At 40.3% G+C, this 16,718-nt stretch overlaps 1 protein-coding gene and 1 long non-coding RNA gene across 2 annotated transcripts; one reads left to right on the top strand and one right to left on the bottom strand.

Moving 5' to 3' along the window:
* Window positions 1-1,230: 1,230 nt before the first annotated feature.
* On the bottom strand, window positions 1,231-3,697 carry HSPA2 (heat shock protein family A (Hsp70) member 2). Its single transcript, XM_069082372.1, has one exon. It carries the CDS (start codon window positions 3,515-3,517, stop codon window positions 1,610-1,612), a length of 1,908 nt encoding a protein of 635 aa, XP_068938473.1. The 5' UTR covers window positions 3,518-3,697; the 3' UTR covers window positions 1,231-1,609.
* A 470-nt stretch (window positions 3,698-4,167) lies between these two features.
* On the top strand, window positions 4,168-11,673 carry LOC138156882 (uncharacterized). The gene is made up of 3 exons (XR_011167242.1): window positions 4,168-4,525; window positions 6,225-6,346; window positions 10,980-11,673. It is a non-coding gene; the product is annotated as an uncharacterized lncRNA (long non-coding RNA).
* The last annotated feature ends 5,045 nt before the right edge of the window (window positions 11,674-16,718 follow it).

The following is a 16,718-nucleotide window of genomic DNA, read 5'->3' as shown; positions in this document are numbered from 1 at the left end:
AATGATTCCTCTTATAAGGAGCAAGTCAAACACCTGAGAAATTTAAATGCAATTTTATGTAACTATAAATAGCTTCCCAACCCTTCCCTCTCTTCCTCCCTCCCAAGAATAGACTATAAATTGCCCAAGTGTTGAATATTATTTAAATTTTGGTCAAAAGTTACAGTGATCTTACCTTTATAATTCTGGTAAGTGATCAGTGGTTAAGTGATCTGGTAAATGGTACAGTGATCTTACCTCTATAATTGTTTTCTGTATAAATTTTAAGGACTTCTGTGATCTTTAGAGAAACTTTAAACATAAAAACATGATATATACAGTTTTAATGGAGTGTGTATGAGTGTGTTGTCTGCATGCACAGGCAGCCTTCCAATACTTACAAAACACCTTGGGCAAGTTACTACTCCCCTGGGCCTCAGTTTCCTCAACTGAAAAAATGGCGAGGTGGGAATAGATGGGCCAAGGTCCCCTCTCACTCTAGCTCTACGATCTTTATTAAATTTGCCACAAAAGGTCACTAATCCCTGTACTTGAAAAGTCACCCCCCCACCCCCATCCCAGTTTTTACAAATTTGGTATACCTGAACATTGAGAAGTCATAGTTTTAAGTCCATTATTCCCAGTTAAGTGTGCTGGTAGCAAGTTTTGTGTATTCACACATTAAAGAAACAACTTATTTCAACTTCTGATTTCTACTGGGGGACCTCTTCAAAGGGTAGTGCGTTCATATCATACTTAATGTCCAAGAAGTTAAGAGGGCATCGAAAGGCCCCATCTAGAGTTATATACTGAGAATGTTTACCCAGTTTTTTTCTTTGGATTTTGGTAACTTAAGTCAGTAGCCTGATCTGACAGCTATACAAATTGTTAGATTTTACACTGTAACACCATGTTACATATACATAGACATTTATTTAAAGTTCTCTCCTCTTCTCCCTACCTTCTTACCAAGGACCTCTGATATCAAGTTTTAACCTCTTCAAGAGTAACCAAAAACTTTTATCAGATTTGTTGTCTATATGGCAGCAAAATCAAGTAAATATTTGAGAGCCCAGAAGCAGTCATTCTGAGACCAGTTTTGCTTTTTACAATAATTGACAATCTGTCAACTAGCATCTAATGATTTAAAGCATTCATTAAAATTGCAAATTGTTCTTATAAACTTATGAAACTTATTTTTAAGCTAACGAATCAAATTTAAAAGACACCAATACATAAAAATTAAGCAGGTTAAGCTTCTCAATATTTTATTGTTACCAAAGCTTCCATAGGACAGGTGGGAAAACGGTTTTTTATAGGTGTTTTTTTCCTCCCCAAACAAAATCTTCATGCACAAACTGTAAGTATTAACAAAAATGCTCAAGTTAGCAAACACACAAAATGCATTAAAGACAAACCCTGAACATTAGTTTTTTTTTAATAAACAATCTTTAGAACTAACCTTTACTAAACTAAGTTGTTGTACCTTTGCTTTCATATGCACACAGCAGGCTAAGATTTTCTTCAATAAACTTTGTACTTGGCACACTGACACTTTAAAGTATAAACGAAAAAAAAAAATAACGTGTAGAGAATGGTAAAGGTTTGCTGTTAACTGGGAGTGCATGTTTTAGTCCACTTCTTCAATGGTTGGTCCCCCAGAGGCACCCGAACCGCCTCCACCCGGTCCTCCTTGGTAAAGTTTGCTGATGATAGGATTGCAGACTCTTTCAAGCTCTCTCTGCTTGTGTTCAAACTCATCTTTTTCTGCCATTTGGTTTCGGTCTAGCCAGCTTATCACTTCTTGGCACTTGTCCAGGATCTTGTTCTTGTCCTGTTCGCTTATCTTGCCCCTCAGTTTCTCGTCTTCGACGGTCTGCTTTATGTTGTAGGTATACGACTCCACTGCGTTTTTAGCAGCAACTCTATCACGATTTGCTTCATCTTCTGACTTGTATCTTTCTGCCTCCTGTACCATCCTGTCAATATCATCCTTGCTTAGACGGCCTTTGTCGTTGGTTATGGTTATTTTGTTCTCTTTACCGGTGCTTTTGTCTGCTGCAGTGACATTGAGAATGCCATTGGCGTCTATATCAAAAGTTACCTCGATTTGGGGCACCCCTCGGGGAGCTGGAGGGATACCTGTAAGGTCGAACTTGCCGAGCAGGTTATTGTCCTTGGTCATTGCCCTTTCTCCCTCGTATACCTGCACTAAGACGCTGCTCTGGTTGTCGGAGTAAGTTGTGAAGGTCTGGGTCTGCTTAGTGGGAATAGTGGTGTTTCTCTTAATCAGGGGAGTCATCACTCCACCTGCGGTTTCAATGCCCAAGGACAGCGGAGTAACATCAAGCAGGAGGAGGTCCTGCACATTCTCTGATTTGTCTCCGATAAGAATGGCTGCTTGAACAGCTGCTCCATATGCTACAGCCTCATCAGGGTTTATGCTCTTGTTAAGCTCCTTGCCGTTGAAGAAATCTTGCAGCAGCTTCTGGATCTTAGGGATACGAGTGGAACCGCCCACCAGCACAATCTCCTGGATCTGCCCCTTGTCCAGCTTGGCATCTCTTAGGGCTTTCTCTACCGGCTCCAAGGTCCCGCGGAAGAGGTCGGCGTTGAGCTCCTCGAATCGGGCTCGGGTGATGGAGGTGTAGAAGTCCACGCCCTCATAGAGTGAGTCGATTTCAATGCTGGCTTGAGTGGAGGAGCTCAGGGTGCGCTTAGCCCGTTCGCAGGCGGTCCGGAGGCGCCGCACTGCTCGCTTGTTGGGGCCGATGTCTTTCTTGTGCTTGCGCTTGAACTCTTCAGCCAAGTGACTCACCATGCGGTTGTCAAAGTCCTCCCCGCCCAGGTGGGTGTCTCCGGCCGTCGACTTCACCTCGAAGATGCCGTCCTCGATGGTCAGGATGGACACGTCGAACGTGCCGCCCCCGAGGTCAAAGATCAGCACGTTCTTCTCTCCCCCCGCGCTCCCCTTTTTGTCCAGGCCGTACGCGATGGCCGCGGCCGTGGGCTCGTTGATGATTCGCAGGACGTTGAGGCCGGTGATGGTGCCGGCGTCCTTGGTGGCCTGGCGCTGGGAGTCATTGAAGTAGGCTGGGACCGTGATGACGGCGCTCTGCACCTTCCCGCCCAGATAAGCCTCAGCGATCTCCTTCATCTTTGTTAGGACCATGGAGGAGATCTCCTCCGGGAAAAAGGTCTTAATCTCCCCCTTGTACTCCACCTGCACTTTCGGCTTCCCGCCCTCGCTCACCACCCGGAACGGCCAGTGTTTCATGTCCGACTGCACCGTCGCGTCTTCAAACTTGCGCCCGATGAGCCGCTTGGCGTCGAAGATGGTGTTGGTGGGGTTCATGGCCACCTGGTTCTTGGCAGCGTCGCCGATGAGGCGCTCGGTGTCCGTGAAGGCCACATAGCTCGGGGTGGTGCGGTTGCCCTGGTCGTTGGCGATGATCTCCACTTTCCCGTGCTGGAAAACGCCCACGCACGAGTAAGTGGTGCCCAGGTCAATCCCGATGGCGGGGCCCCGCGCAGACATCCTGACTGAAAGAAAGCAAAGGGGACGGGAGACAACAGGCGATAAGAAACAGCGGCGTCAACGGTCGGAGGCCAGGCTTCCCTCCGTCCACCCACACCGCGACACCCTCCTGGCTAGCCTTGGCTCTCCCGGCCGCACCCCCCCCCCCCCCCCCCCGCGACCACCGCTTTTATAACCACCTCCCACCGCCTCCTAGAAACCACCAGGACCAATCTACTCCCGGGCCCGCCCTCACAAACCCTTCCAGCCGGTGCCACAGGCTTTCCTCGGCCGGAGTGATGGGCGGGTGGCCCAACAGATTTCAAGCAGGGCGTGGGGCGGGACTTGAGCCGGCGCGAGGAGGCAGGAAGGCGTCCGTTATGCAAATGAGCCCCCCACCCCACCCCGCGCCCAGCCCTCGCTGGCGAGCCTGGGCGTCCGCTTCTCGCGCCTTCTGGACGGGTCGGGGGAGGGTGCGGGGGGGGGGGGGGGGGCGCGTTGGGCTCGCGACCCCACCAGTCCAGGCTCTTTTCTACCGCTTCCGAGCGGCCACAAGGCGGGGTTGCCTGACGTTTGCTTGATTGACAGGGGGCGCAGCCAGTGAGCGGAGCCCGGTACCCAGGGCGGTTGACTGGGGTTGGGGCCGCTCGGAAAGAAGGGGGGGAGGGGGCAGGGAGGATAGGAAAAGCAGAGGTGGGGCGGGTGCGCGGGCACCTGGAACGGACAAGCAGAAAGGGGGAGAGCCTCGGGGGCGGCCAGGGTGATTGACTGCGACGTCCGCGCTCCTTCTGGAAAGTTGAGCTTAATGGCAGATGTCACGGTTGAGCACGCAGAGGGCGCGCGCTCGAGCGAGCTTGCAGGGGCGCGCAGGGTGCTGGTTACCCTTATTTGGTGACTGTGGAAAATTCCAGCGGCTCTGAGGGGTGAGGAAGGAGCGAGGCAGCCGGGACGTCCCCCTTCCCCTTGCCAAGGAAAGGTGGTGTGGGAATAATGCTAATTGCCCTTATTGATTGCTGTATCGCTTTTAAGGTTTGCCGAGCGCTTTTACAATAATCCCTTTTTTGCCCTCTCTTTAACCTTATGAAGTATATGCTGTTTCAAATAGGTTAAGAGGCTTGCCCAAAGATTCCACCCCCACCTGCCACTATCCCCCCACCCTACCCCTATCTGGAAGGAGAGGGACTGGGTTCAAATCCTTACTAAATGTGTGACCTTGGGTCACTTAACCTCTCTGGGCTTCAGTTTTCCCGTCTGTAAAGTGGGTGAGGGAGGGAACGGTGTTGTGGAATAAAATGGTTTCAGAGGAATCTTCCTTCCAGCTATGAAACTGAACATCTAATTCAGGGCCCCTGCTAGGGGAAGGGAGAGAATTGGGTGCTTTTAAAAAATGAAAGTGACCACTCCTGGACGGTCTGCGCCAGTAATTATTCTATGCATCACCTCACGGCAATTCTTAAATAGTTAATGGTCTCTAAAACTTGAGCCCTAAAAGGCCAGCGGGGAATCAGGGTTTCACTTACTTTGTGTTTCTGAGGAAGGGAAAATAAAAACCCTGGGGCTGGAAAAGGTTAATGCATTACAAAGCCTATTGCAAGCCTTCGAGTCCCAGACTGGCATCGTGACTTTTACACCCAGAAATCTGTAGTCAGTAAACATTAATTAAGCAAACACTTCCTAAATGCCAGGTTCAATGCTAAGTACTAGAGATAGAGACAAGCAAAAAAAAAAACCCCAAAAAACCTGACCCTCAAGGGGCTTACATTTCAGTGGGCAGATACCGTATGAATAACTTTGTTTGTACATGATGTATACAAGATAAATTGGAGGTAATGCCAGAGGCAAGAATCTACTATTTAGGGGGACCAGGAAAAACATTCTTGCAGAAATAGGGCTTGAGCTGAGATTTGAAGGAGGCCAGGAGACACAGTTGAGGAAAAGCACACCAAGGCATAGGGTGTAGGAGGGAGGCAGTCACTGAAAATACACATGGTCGGCAAGATGGACCGTCTTAGGCAGAATCGTGGAATCAGTAGTGCTCAGGAGCTTGAAATGACCACTTTCTGTGCCTTGGGTTTGATTTTTGCCTTTAGTCGTCTCTACTTTACCCCCCGCCTACATTCTTTCTCTTGCTTCCCGTATTTTCAGTTACATACAGATGGTGCTCTGTAAATGGTACCTCTCACTTAAGGTACCACCTCCATTTCCAACCAGACTACATAGTCACCACATTGTGACTCTAAATTTGACTTTTATACTTTGTGTCAACTGGTTGAGCACTCTTCATTATTTTTTTCTTTTGTTGAGTTGACTACAGTATTAGGTTTAATTAATAACTGCTGTAGTGGAATGAAGACAGGACCAAGTAACTCTTTTACTACCTATTCTTGAGTGACCTTGTATCAAAATAACTTCATTTCTCTAGGCCTTACTTTCCTCATTCCTAAATTGAGGAAGAGATCTCTAAAGTCTCTGTCAACTCTAAATTCTGTCTTCGTTTGAATTGCAGTATTAAAAGAAAGGAGAGATATTAGAACTCTAGAGTCCTGATTGAGAAGTGTTTTGTATATAATACACGTGGGAGCAGTAAAAAAATAATGCCCTGCAAACTCTGGCACTGAGAGTTTAGGGTTCTCTTAGCTGGTCATGGCAGTTTCCGATTTTAAGTAATTTCTTGTTTATTTCTTTTCATTCTAATTTTTTTACTTCATCTTTTTAAAACCACAAACAGCAACTCCTGGGATCCTTCTCTCTTAAGGGAGTTGAAGTAAAATGGAAGAAACAAAGTTTTAAAAGTGTGTGCAAAAGAATGATAAAATTGACAAGTATCTACAATTCTGCTGTTTTCGAATAGTAAGTATGAAGGGCTTAATACCCATCTTATCTTTTTTCATTTATTTTTAAAGTCAGGTATGAGATCACACATTTTTATTTTTAAGTTAATGAGAGTAGAGAAGCCAGAGGCAGAAATGAAGGCACCTATAGAAATTATTATGTAACATGACACAGAGAAACTTTTTGTCAAAACCATAAATACTTTGTTAGCATGGTGAGACTCATAAAAACCTTGCTTACATCTTTGATAGACAGGTGGGACTCTTTCATATTTTTGGACCAGATCTATAGTTTCATTGATCTGAGGAGCTCCCGGTGAAGAAACTCTCTACTAATGCAGATTGACCCCTGCTCTCAATTCAGTCTTAAAGAGTAGCCAGTGAATCCTGAAAGTGATTTGCCCTGATACACACTGCCAATACACATTAGAAGGAGGAATTGAACCCATCTTCCTGATTCTTGAAGACAGCTCTCTGCAGGATACTCTGATACCTATCTGGCATTCATATTTACCTCTAGCAAAAATCATTCCATAGTACATAGAACTTCAGAGCATTCAAATAATTACTAGACACAGCTCTCACAGACAACACAGAGAAAGCATAGTATAACCACTACAAATATCTTTAACACTGTTTTCTAAAAACCACAATAAGTTTTCATTTTCATTATCTATGATGTCTTGAGTTAGCATTTTGCCTGCTAAAGTTAATTGTTTCTTACTTGAGATAGTACCCTAAACTTTGGGCAGGGGGCATTTGCATTGATGTGGTCTGAAGTGAACATTTGCAATACTGGGACTTTGGGAGCAGGGACACCATCTTTGAACGTAGACGGTAAATATTTATTAAGAGCCTACCATGTGCCAAGCACTGTGCTAAGTGCTTAAGATGCACAGAAGGACAAAAGACAGTCCCTGACCTCAAAAAGCTTATATTTTTATGTGGGAAGACAACGCAGAAAAGGAAGCTGAAAAAGAGAGGATATAGAGGAAAGATATCAAGCATGGGAGCACGATAGGAAAGTCCAAAGTAGTGCAGTTGGCTGGGAAAAGAAGAGATAGGGCTGGCCTACTCTTGGTCTCCTTAAATGGAAGTTCTGAGAGTTCTCTACCCTCCCATGAGAGGGAGGTGCACCTGTGGGAAGAGTCCTGAGGAGCTATAAATTCTAGGCTGAAGTGATCTTCCAGGAGGAAGAGGTTCTTTGTGCATGATGAAGTAGTCCAGGGGAGTACATCTGGGTGGGAAATGAAATGATCCATTTGTTTAATCATTCTTTTAAAAAGACCCTTGGTGCTATGGAGAAAGAACTCAGCTATGGGAAAGAATATTTTGATAAAATAGTGTACTAATGAGACACATTTTAGTTTAAAGAATAATTACAAAAACAATTTTACAATGTAAAGAAATAAAGTACTAAAATAAATTAGCCTTTTAGATGCCTGTGAAGCATTTTATTTCATTTGGACATATTAATTTTTAATGATTTAAAACAATAAAGTTAAATCTGTTAATTTTGACATCTCAACTTTAATATCAATTAAGATTTTTAAAAATTACACTACAGTCACCAAGAAAGCTTCCCAATAAGATAAGAGGTGAAGCAACGAAGCCCATTACCCACACTATTATTCAGTATTGTACTAGAAAAGTTAGCTATAGCAATAAGAGAAGAAAAATAAATTGAAGAAATTAGGATAGGCAATGAGGAAACAAAACCATCATTCTTTGCAGATAATATGATTTTATATTTATAGAATCCTAGAAAATTAACTGAAAAAGTAGTTGAAATAATTAAAAACTTTAACAAAGTTGCAGGACATAAAATAAACCCACATAAATCATCATCATTTCTATATAGAAACGACAAAGCCCAGAAGCAAGAGAGAGAGAGAAATTCCATTTAAAATAACTGCAGACAATATAAAATACTTGGGAGTCTTACCTGCTAAGACAAACCCAGGAACTATATGAACACAATTACAAAATTACGAAAAAATTACTTTTTATATAAATAAAGTCAGACTTAAACAATTGGGGAAATATCAATTGCTCATGGATGTGCCAAGCTAATATAATAAAAAATGACATTTCTATTCAAATTAATATACTTACTCAGTGCCATTCCAAACTACCAAAAAGTTTTTTTATACATCTAGAAAAAATAATCACAAAATTCATCTAGAAGAACAAAAGCTCAGGAATATCAAGGGAATTAATGGAAAAAAATGCAAAGGAAGGTAAACCAGCAGCACCAGATCTCAAACTAAATTATAAAGTGATAACCATCAAAACTGTTGGGCATTAACTAAGAAATAGAATGGTGGATCAGTGGAATAGATTAGGTATACAAGACATAGTAGTAAATGACCATAGTAATCTTGTGTTTGATAAACCCAAAGATCCTAGCTTCTGGGATGAAAACTTACTATTTGACAAAAACTGCTGGGGAAAGCTAGAAAGCAGTATGGCAGAAATTAGGTATAGACCAGCATCTTTCACCACATACTAATAAGGTCAAAATGGGCACATGATTTAGAAATAAAGGGTAATATCATAAGCAAATCAGGACAGCAAGGAATAGTTTACCTGTCAGATAATATAGAAAAGGGAAATTTATGACCATACAAGAGATAGAGAGCATTCTGAAATACAAAATTGATCATTTTGATTATATCAAATTTAAAATATTTTGCTCAAACAAAACCAATACAACCAAGATTAGAAGAAAAGAAGAAAGCTGAGAAACAATTTTTGCAGCAAAAGTGTCTCTGATAAAGGTGTAATTTCTTAAATATATAGAGAACTGAGTCAAATTTACAAGAATACAAGTCATTCCTCAATTGATAAATGAGGAATAATATAAGCATGGCAGTTTTCAGATGAAGAAATCAAAGCTTTCTATAGTTGTATGAAAAAAATGCTCTAAATCACTATTAATTAGAGAAGTGCAAATTAAAACAATTTCGAGGTACCACCTCACACCTATCAAATTGGCTAATGTGATAGAAAAGAAGAATGACAAATGTTGGAGAAGATGTGGGAAAATTGGAACACATGCAATGTGGGTAGAGTTATGAATCGAGCCAGTCATTTTGGAGAGCAATTTGTAACTATTCCCAAAGGGCTATAAAAATGTGCATGCCCTTTGATCAGCAATACTACTACCAGGTCTGAATCTCAGATATCATAAAAAGGGAAAAGGATCTACTTGTAACAAAAATATTTACAACAGCTCTTTTTGTGGTGGCAAAGAATTGGAATTTGAGAGAATGCCCATCAGTTGGGGAATGGCTGAACAAGTTATGGTGTATGAATGTAATGGAATACTATTGTGCTATCAGAAATGACAAGCAGTATTTCAGAAAACCTGGAGAGACTTACATGAACTGATGCAAAGTGAAGTGAACAGATACAAGAGAAAATGGTACATGGTAGCAGCAATATTGTATGATGATCAACTGTGAACAACTTAGCTATTCCCAGAGTACAGTGATCTAAGAAAATTCCAAAGGATTCATGTGGAAAAATGCTATTCACATCCAGAGAAAGAACTGATGGAATCTGAATGCAGATCAAAGCATGCTCTTCACTTTTTTAACGGATTTTTTTTTCCTTTTGGTCTGTTTGTTCTTTCACACCATGTCTAATATGGAAATATATTTTACATGATTGCACATACATAACACATCAAATTGCTTACCATCTTAGGATGGGGAAAGGTAGGGAAGGGAGGAGAAAATTTGTAACTCAAAATTTTTAAATGTTAAAGTTTGTCTGTACATGTAATTAGAAAAATAAAATACTATTAAAAAATTACACTACAATCCTGTTAGAAGAATTTCATCTGTGACTATTTTGACTTTATATGTAAAGTAGCAATCAGAATATATTTTGTATTTTGATAGGTTTGTCTAACTAAAGTCCTTTGATTAGCATTCTTTAATGGACAGCCTTCTAATTTTGGGTCTAAAGCTTTACCTTTTTTTTTGGTTATATCTTTGTTTTGTATATATGGCCAAAGATCTTATGACAATATGCACATTTTATTTTAAAAATTTTAAACTTTTTATTGTGAACTTAATAAATGCCAACTGGAATGAACTTTTCTGTATGTATAATAGAACAGAAAACTGTAAACCTCTTATGTACAGATTGCTTTTCTTTTTATGTAGTATGTACATTTTAAATAAACCTTAAATCTTTTAGGTATTTTAAGTTCCTTTGGAACATAAACTATATAATAAAAACCAAGCCCTAGTCTAATTTTAATCTAATTTTCAACATTGCTTCCTGTAGTCTCTCTCCCCTGGTGGACTGCTGTGCTTTTCCCATTCAAAGAGCCTCTGAATGGTTAAGTGCTCAAAAAAAGATAAGGAATAGTGGTTGGTTTAATAATTTATAATGATATAAGTATACTAAATAATTTGATAAAATATGATAGTGAAATATAATAATTATAATAATAGTAGTGCCTGTGTGCCAGGCACTGTGCTAAGTGCTTTGCAGATATTTTATTTGATTTAGTTTATTATTTTAGAGAGCAGAAAGGATTGCACTATGAGGCCCAAGATGTGATGAATAGTTTATCTAAGCTCAGAATCTGTTACCTCTTTCTCTCTCTTGTTTTTCTCTGTCTCTTGTTTCCTCAGCTCTTTGTGTGAAAGCGGGCATGAGTAAAAAGAGTACTGGATTGGTGAATGCAGTCAGAAGAGTGATGGATTAGACAGCTTGGAATTCTATCCCTGGCAAATCAGATATTTAACCTCTTTAAGCCCCAGTTTCCTCATCTGTAAAATGGAGATAATGATAAGTGTATCATTTATTTATCTTATAGAATTGGTATAGGAGCAAATAAGATAATAGTACCTGACATTTTTCTTCTCTTCTACTCTCACCCTCTGTCAAGAAGTCCAATTCAGCCAATATTTATTAAGTTCCTAATATTATCTAGGTGCTGCAAAGAATTCAAAGTTTAGAACAAATATATTCTCTGTATCATGGTGTTTGCATACTAGTAGGGAAAATCAATACACAGACAACTAAAATAGAAGTGCCAGAGATCCATACAAAGTGCTTTACCAAGACAAGGCACCAATTTAGGGGGGGGGGTGAGAAATCTTCTTGGAGAAGGTAACATTTCAGTTGAACTTTAAAACAATATAGGAATCCAATAGGCTGCCCATGCATCTTTTCCCTTCCAGCCCCCTAACTTCCCATAAGACAAGATGTATGTTTTGAAACTCACCATTCATTGTATTTATTAAATAAAACTTTTGTTTCCCTGTTCTAAGGTATAAAACGGATGAATTTACTCTAAAAATTAAAACAAAAAATCTCCTCTACCTGCAGAATGTTGATATTTAACTTTTTATTCCTGTATGGTTCTCAGTACTTCCTATTGGTTAGTTACAATAGAAAAAAACAGGGGTGGCCAGGTAGCACAGTGAGTAAAGAGCACCGGCCCCAGTGTTGTGATGACCTGGGGGATCGAATCCAGGTTCAGACACTTAGCATCCACCCAGAAACACCTGGCCGTGTAAACTTGAGCAAATTACTTAACCCCAATTGCTTAGGGGTGGCCAGGTGGCTCAGCACCAGCCCCAGTGTAGGGATGACCTGGGGGATCGAATCCGGGTTCAGATACTTAGCACCACACCCAGAAATAACTGTCCGTGTAACCCTGAGCAAGTTACTTAACCCCAATTGCTTAAAAAAAAAAACCCTCTGCCCCCTTCTATCCGATCTGTCTTCTTTCTTACTGACTCACTCAACCTACTCTTTGTTGTCACTGTCTTTTTTATCCCTTCTCCCATTCCATCCGTACTGTTCTGGGCACACTTTCCTCCTTTTTAGTCTTGACCTCTGTTGTCAACCAATCAACTGTAGTCAACAGGGTGCTGCTCTGGAATTGTGAGGGTCATAGCTTTAGAGCTAGAGGGGATCATAAAGGTCATCTAAATCCTGCCTCCTCATTTTACAGATAATCTTATTTACAGATAATCATCTGACTGAGGCTCAGAGAAGTTAAGTAATTTGTTCAGGCTTTTCATATAGGTTGACAATCCATAATGATGATGATAATGATGACAATAAGTAGCATTTATATAGAACTTTAAATTTTGCAAAGTAAAACACTGGATAATTCACCCTGATGTTAATACTTAATTCTGGTTCTCCTACCTATTTTTTTTTTTCTATTTCCTTCCCTGGGTAATCATCCTACTCCTTGAACCCTTGGTATGGATGTTCCCAGAGCTCTGTTCTTGGCCTTTCTTTTTCACTGTACATGTATTCTCTTCCAGGAGATATCCTCTGCTTTTATTAGTTCAAGTGATAGATAACAACAACAATAATAATAGCTAACATTTATGTAGTACTTTAAGATTTGCAAACAGCATGTATTATCTCATTTGGTTCTTACAACAACTACAAAAACTAGGAGTTATTATCCGAATTTTACAGATGAGGAAATTGAGGTTGAGAGAGATTAAATAATGCCCATGATCATACAGCTGGTAGGATGAGACAGGATTCAAACTTAAGTGCTCTTGACTCAAGACTCAGTACTTTAGCCATTATACCACTTAGTTGCCAAGTATCTTTGCTCATATATACTATTCTCACCATCTACCTCCTTTTTTCCCTATTCTTGTGCTGCTGAATGAAGCTGAGGAAAAATCACACCCTGTATTGATTAGGGCCACAACAAATTCATTATCTAATCTCAACTGATCCCTCATTGTAGCAGAGTAGTTCTTTTAATCTTCCCCTATTTGGCTCTGTATGCTACTTTCTATGGTGGGTGTTCCAAACCTCTTCCTAACTTCACACCTGAGGACCTTGCCTCATAATAAGCCAGAATAGAGATCATTTACCGTATTCTCCCTCCTTTCCCATTTTCCATATCTCACAACCATTTGACATCTTTGCCCATTTTTTCCTTTACTCCAATCTCTGGTGAAGGGGTGGCCCTTCTCATTACCAACATGTATTACATATACTTTTGATCCATCTCCTTTTTTTTCCCTAAAGCAATCGGGGTTAAGTAACTTGCTCAAGGTTACATGGCCAGTTATTTCTAGGTGTGGTGCTGAGTATCTGAGCCCGGATTTGATCCAGGTCATCCCGACCCTGGAGCCGGTACTCTTACTCGCTGAGCCACCTGGCCGCCCCTAAGCAACTGGGGTTAAGTAACTTGCTCAAGGTTACACAGCCAGGTGTTTCTGGGTGGGTGCTAAGTGTCTGAGCCCTGGGATTCGATCTCCAGGTCATTCCAACACTGGAGCCGGTGCTCTTACTTGCTGTGCTACCTGGCCGCCCCGATCCATCTCCTTCTATCTCTCCAGCAGATTGCCCTATCATCCCTTCCTCCCTCTTTCCATATTTTTATATACACACACACACACACACACACACACACACAGTCAATCTCTGTCCATCTATTGGTTCCTGTCATCTCGTCAGAACCTACCATATTTTTTTCTCCCTTTCTTTGCCAAATTCCATGAAAAAAAGTTGTCTATACCTATTGACTGCATTTCCTCTCCTCAATCTTTTGCAATCTAGTTTCTGACATCATCACAGAACTCCAACAGTACTCTCCAAAATTAGCAGTGATGTCTTACTTGCCAGATATGATATACTTTTCTTAATCGTAATCTTTCACTTCTGTTGACTCCTTTTTCTCCTAGATATTTTCTTCTTTCTGGGTTTTCTTGACTCTGGTCTCTGAATTTCTTTTATTCAGAGATGAACAAACACTAGATAAAATGGGCATTTCTAATATGTGGAAGAGAATAAAAAAGATTGCACATAAAACTGTGAATCTCATGTGTAGCTTACTTTTCTTTTAAAATATTTAATTTCAACACACAACTTTCAAAATGCCCTACTAGTCTGTAATGTTTTCTAGCCTTTCTGTATTCTGTGCATTCTTGTAAAGAGATGTTTAAAATTCCCTTCTTTTCTTTATTTTTCTTTTTTGTTACCTTATCCTTGTCCTCTATTCATTTCATACTATCCATCTCAAAGGAAGAAAAGAAAAACAAAATATTTGTAGCAATATGTATAATTAAACAAAATGAATTAATACACTGGCCTGGAGTTCCTATGTCATTTAGTATGTAAATTGTTCTCCTGGTTCTGTTCACTTTACCCTACATTAGTTTATGCAAATCTTCCCAAGTTTCTCTGAAATCTTCCCCTTCATTCTTTTTTACAGCACAATAGTATTCTATTACATTTATACACCATAACTGGTTCAGTTATTCCCCAGGGTTCAGAGGGGACACATGTATCAACTCCCATTTTAGAATGTAAGTTTATTCTTGTTTAGTCCATTATGATCATTCATGTTTAACTTTTTATGTTTTTCTTAATTCCTACGTTTGAACTTCAAAGTTTAGCCTCTTATTTCATTAAGGGTCCATTTTCCTCCCTTGTAGAACCCTAAGTGCCTGAGCTAGATCTGGATTGAATGAAAGCATGCTGAGATAAACAGAACAATTGGTAGCAAAGACCAGGAGCTGGAATCAAGGCAGTTCACCTGAACTGTTCCTGGGGTTTGCAATATAGCCCCCCAAGCAATTGGGACCTTACCTATTGGAGTCATGAGACAAGTCTCCAGTGACTGTGACATGATCTTCAGGGGCAGGAAACTCAGTGTGCTGAATATTAACTTAAAATTAAAACCCTGGCCGGGGTGGGAGTGTTACTCTTACTATCAATTAGCATGGGCATTTCTCCCTACAAAGAAGAGAAAAAAAGAGATTGTATATGAAAATATAAGCTTTTTTTAACAAGCATATAATAAATTCAGTAGATTAGTTTCAAAAGCTATCCTGTTTGTTGTTGTCCCTCTCAGAACCTCCAACTATTGTTTTCAAATGATTCATCACTATCACTTGCTCCTTTCCCTACTCAAGACCTTCCAGAATAAAAATATAACTTCCCCTTATATCAAATAAGCCCCAACACAGAAAGCAAAACTATTTATCAGCCATGTCCAGAAATACATACCATGTTTCCCTGATAATAAGACACTGTCTTATTAATTTTTTTGGACAGAAAAACACCAGAGGGCTTATTTTCAGAGGACGGCTTATTTTAATGAACATTGACAGCAATTTTAATAAACAGGTAAATGTGAACAAAAAAATGTACCTTTATTCAATAAGCAAATCACTGAGGAAGAACAGGATGACGCACTCACTGCTGCAGCTCTGATTGGATGCAGCTTGGAGCGCGGGCGTGCGTTTCACGGTGGGGGGAGGGGACAGTGCATACAGAGGGTACCGTAATGTAGCATGTAGCGCAGGGGATCACCTTCACTACAGTAGCAATCTCAATAGGGCTTATTTTCGGGGGAGGGCTTATTTTAGAGGAATCTTACACAGTAAGGGGAGGGCTTATTTTAGGGATAGGTCTTATTATCGGGGAAACACGGTATTTCACTCATAATTTCTCTGTCAGGAGATGGTAACATGCTACTTCATTAGCCCTCAAGAACCAAAGTTAATCATTGTATTAAGCAGAGTTCTTTTTTTTTTCTTTACAATGTTGTAGATATGGTATATGTTCTCTTGATTCTGATCATTTCACTCCCTCGGTTCATGCAAGTTGGTACATATTTTATCTGAATCCACTCCTGTCATTTCTTATGGCTTAGTAATATTCCACTACATCAATACACCATAATTTGTTCAGCCACTACCCAACTGATGAGCACCCCTTTATTTTCAGTTCTTCATAATAACAAAAATCCTTCTTTTTATTTTTGGGGAGTTATATATGGGTCTTTTCCCTGGTTCTGTCAAAAGATATGATCAGTGTAGTGATTTTTGGAGCATGGTTCCAAATTACTTTACACAATGAGGAATATTTCATAGCTTCACCAGTAATGTTTTAGTGTGCCTGTCCTTTCTCATCACCTTTGACAATCATTTTCCTTTTTTATCATCCTTGCCAATATAACAGGTATGAAGTAGAACCTCAGAATTGTTTTAATATGTATTTCTCTTGTTATTAGCAATTTATAGTATTTATAACATGGTTATTGATAGTTTGGTTTCCTTCCCTTCAAAACTGACTTTTCATATTCTTTGACCTTTTAATCTAATTGGGGAATAGCTCTTATTATATATTTGAATCACTTCCCCATATGTCTTGGATATCAGACTTTTACCAAAGAACTTGTTGCCAAGATTTCCCCCATTTAACTCTTTTCCTTCTAATTTCACCTATGCATTGATTTTATTTGTGTAGAGGCCATTTCCATGAAGAAAATTATTCATTTTTTTCTGGTTGATTTCTTTACCTTTTTTCACTTCAAGTCCACAATCATTTATTAAGCATCTACTATGAGCCAGTAGGTTTTACCCCAATGTCTA

Source organism: Petaurus breviceps, unplaced genomic scaffold (assembly GCF_028583685.1).
Source record: "Petaurus breviceps papuanus isolate PSGF00001 unplaced genomic scaffold, PetGlider_PUasm1.0 164, whole genome shotgun sequence".
Taxonomy (NCBI): domain Eukaryota; kingdom Metazoa; phylum Chordata; class Mammalia; order Diprotodontia; family Petauridae; genus Petaurus; species Petaurus breviceps.
This window is presented reverse-complemented; position numbering and strand designations above follow the sequence as displayed.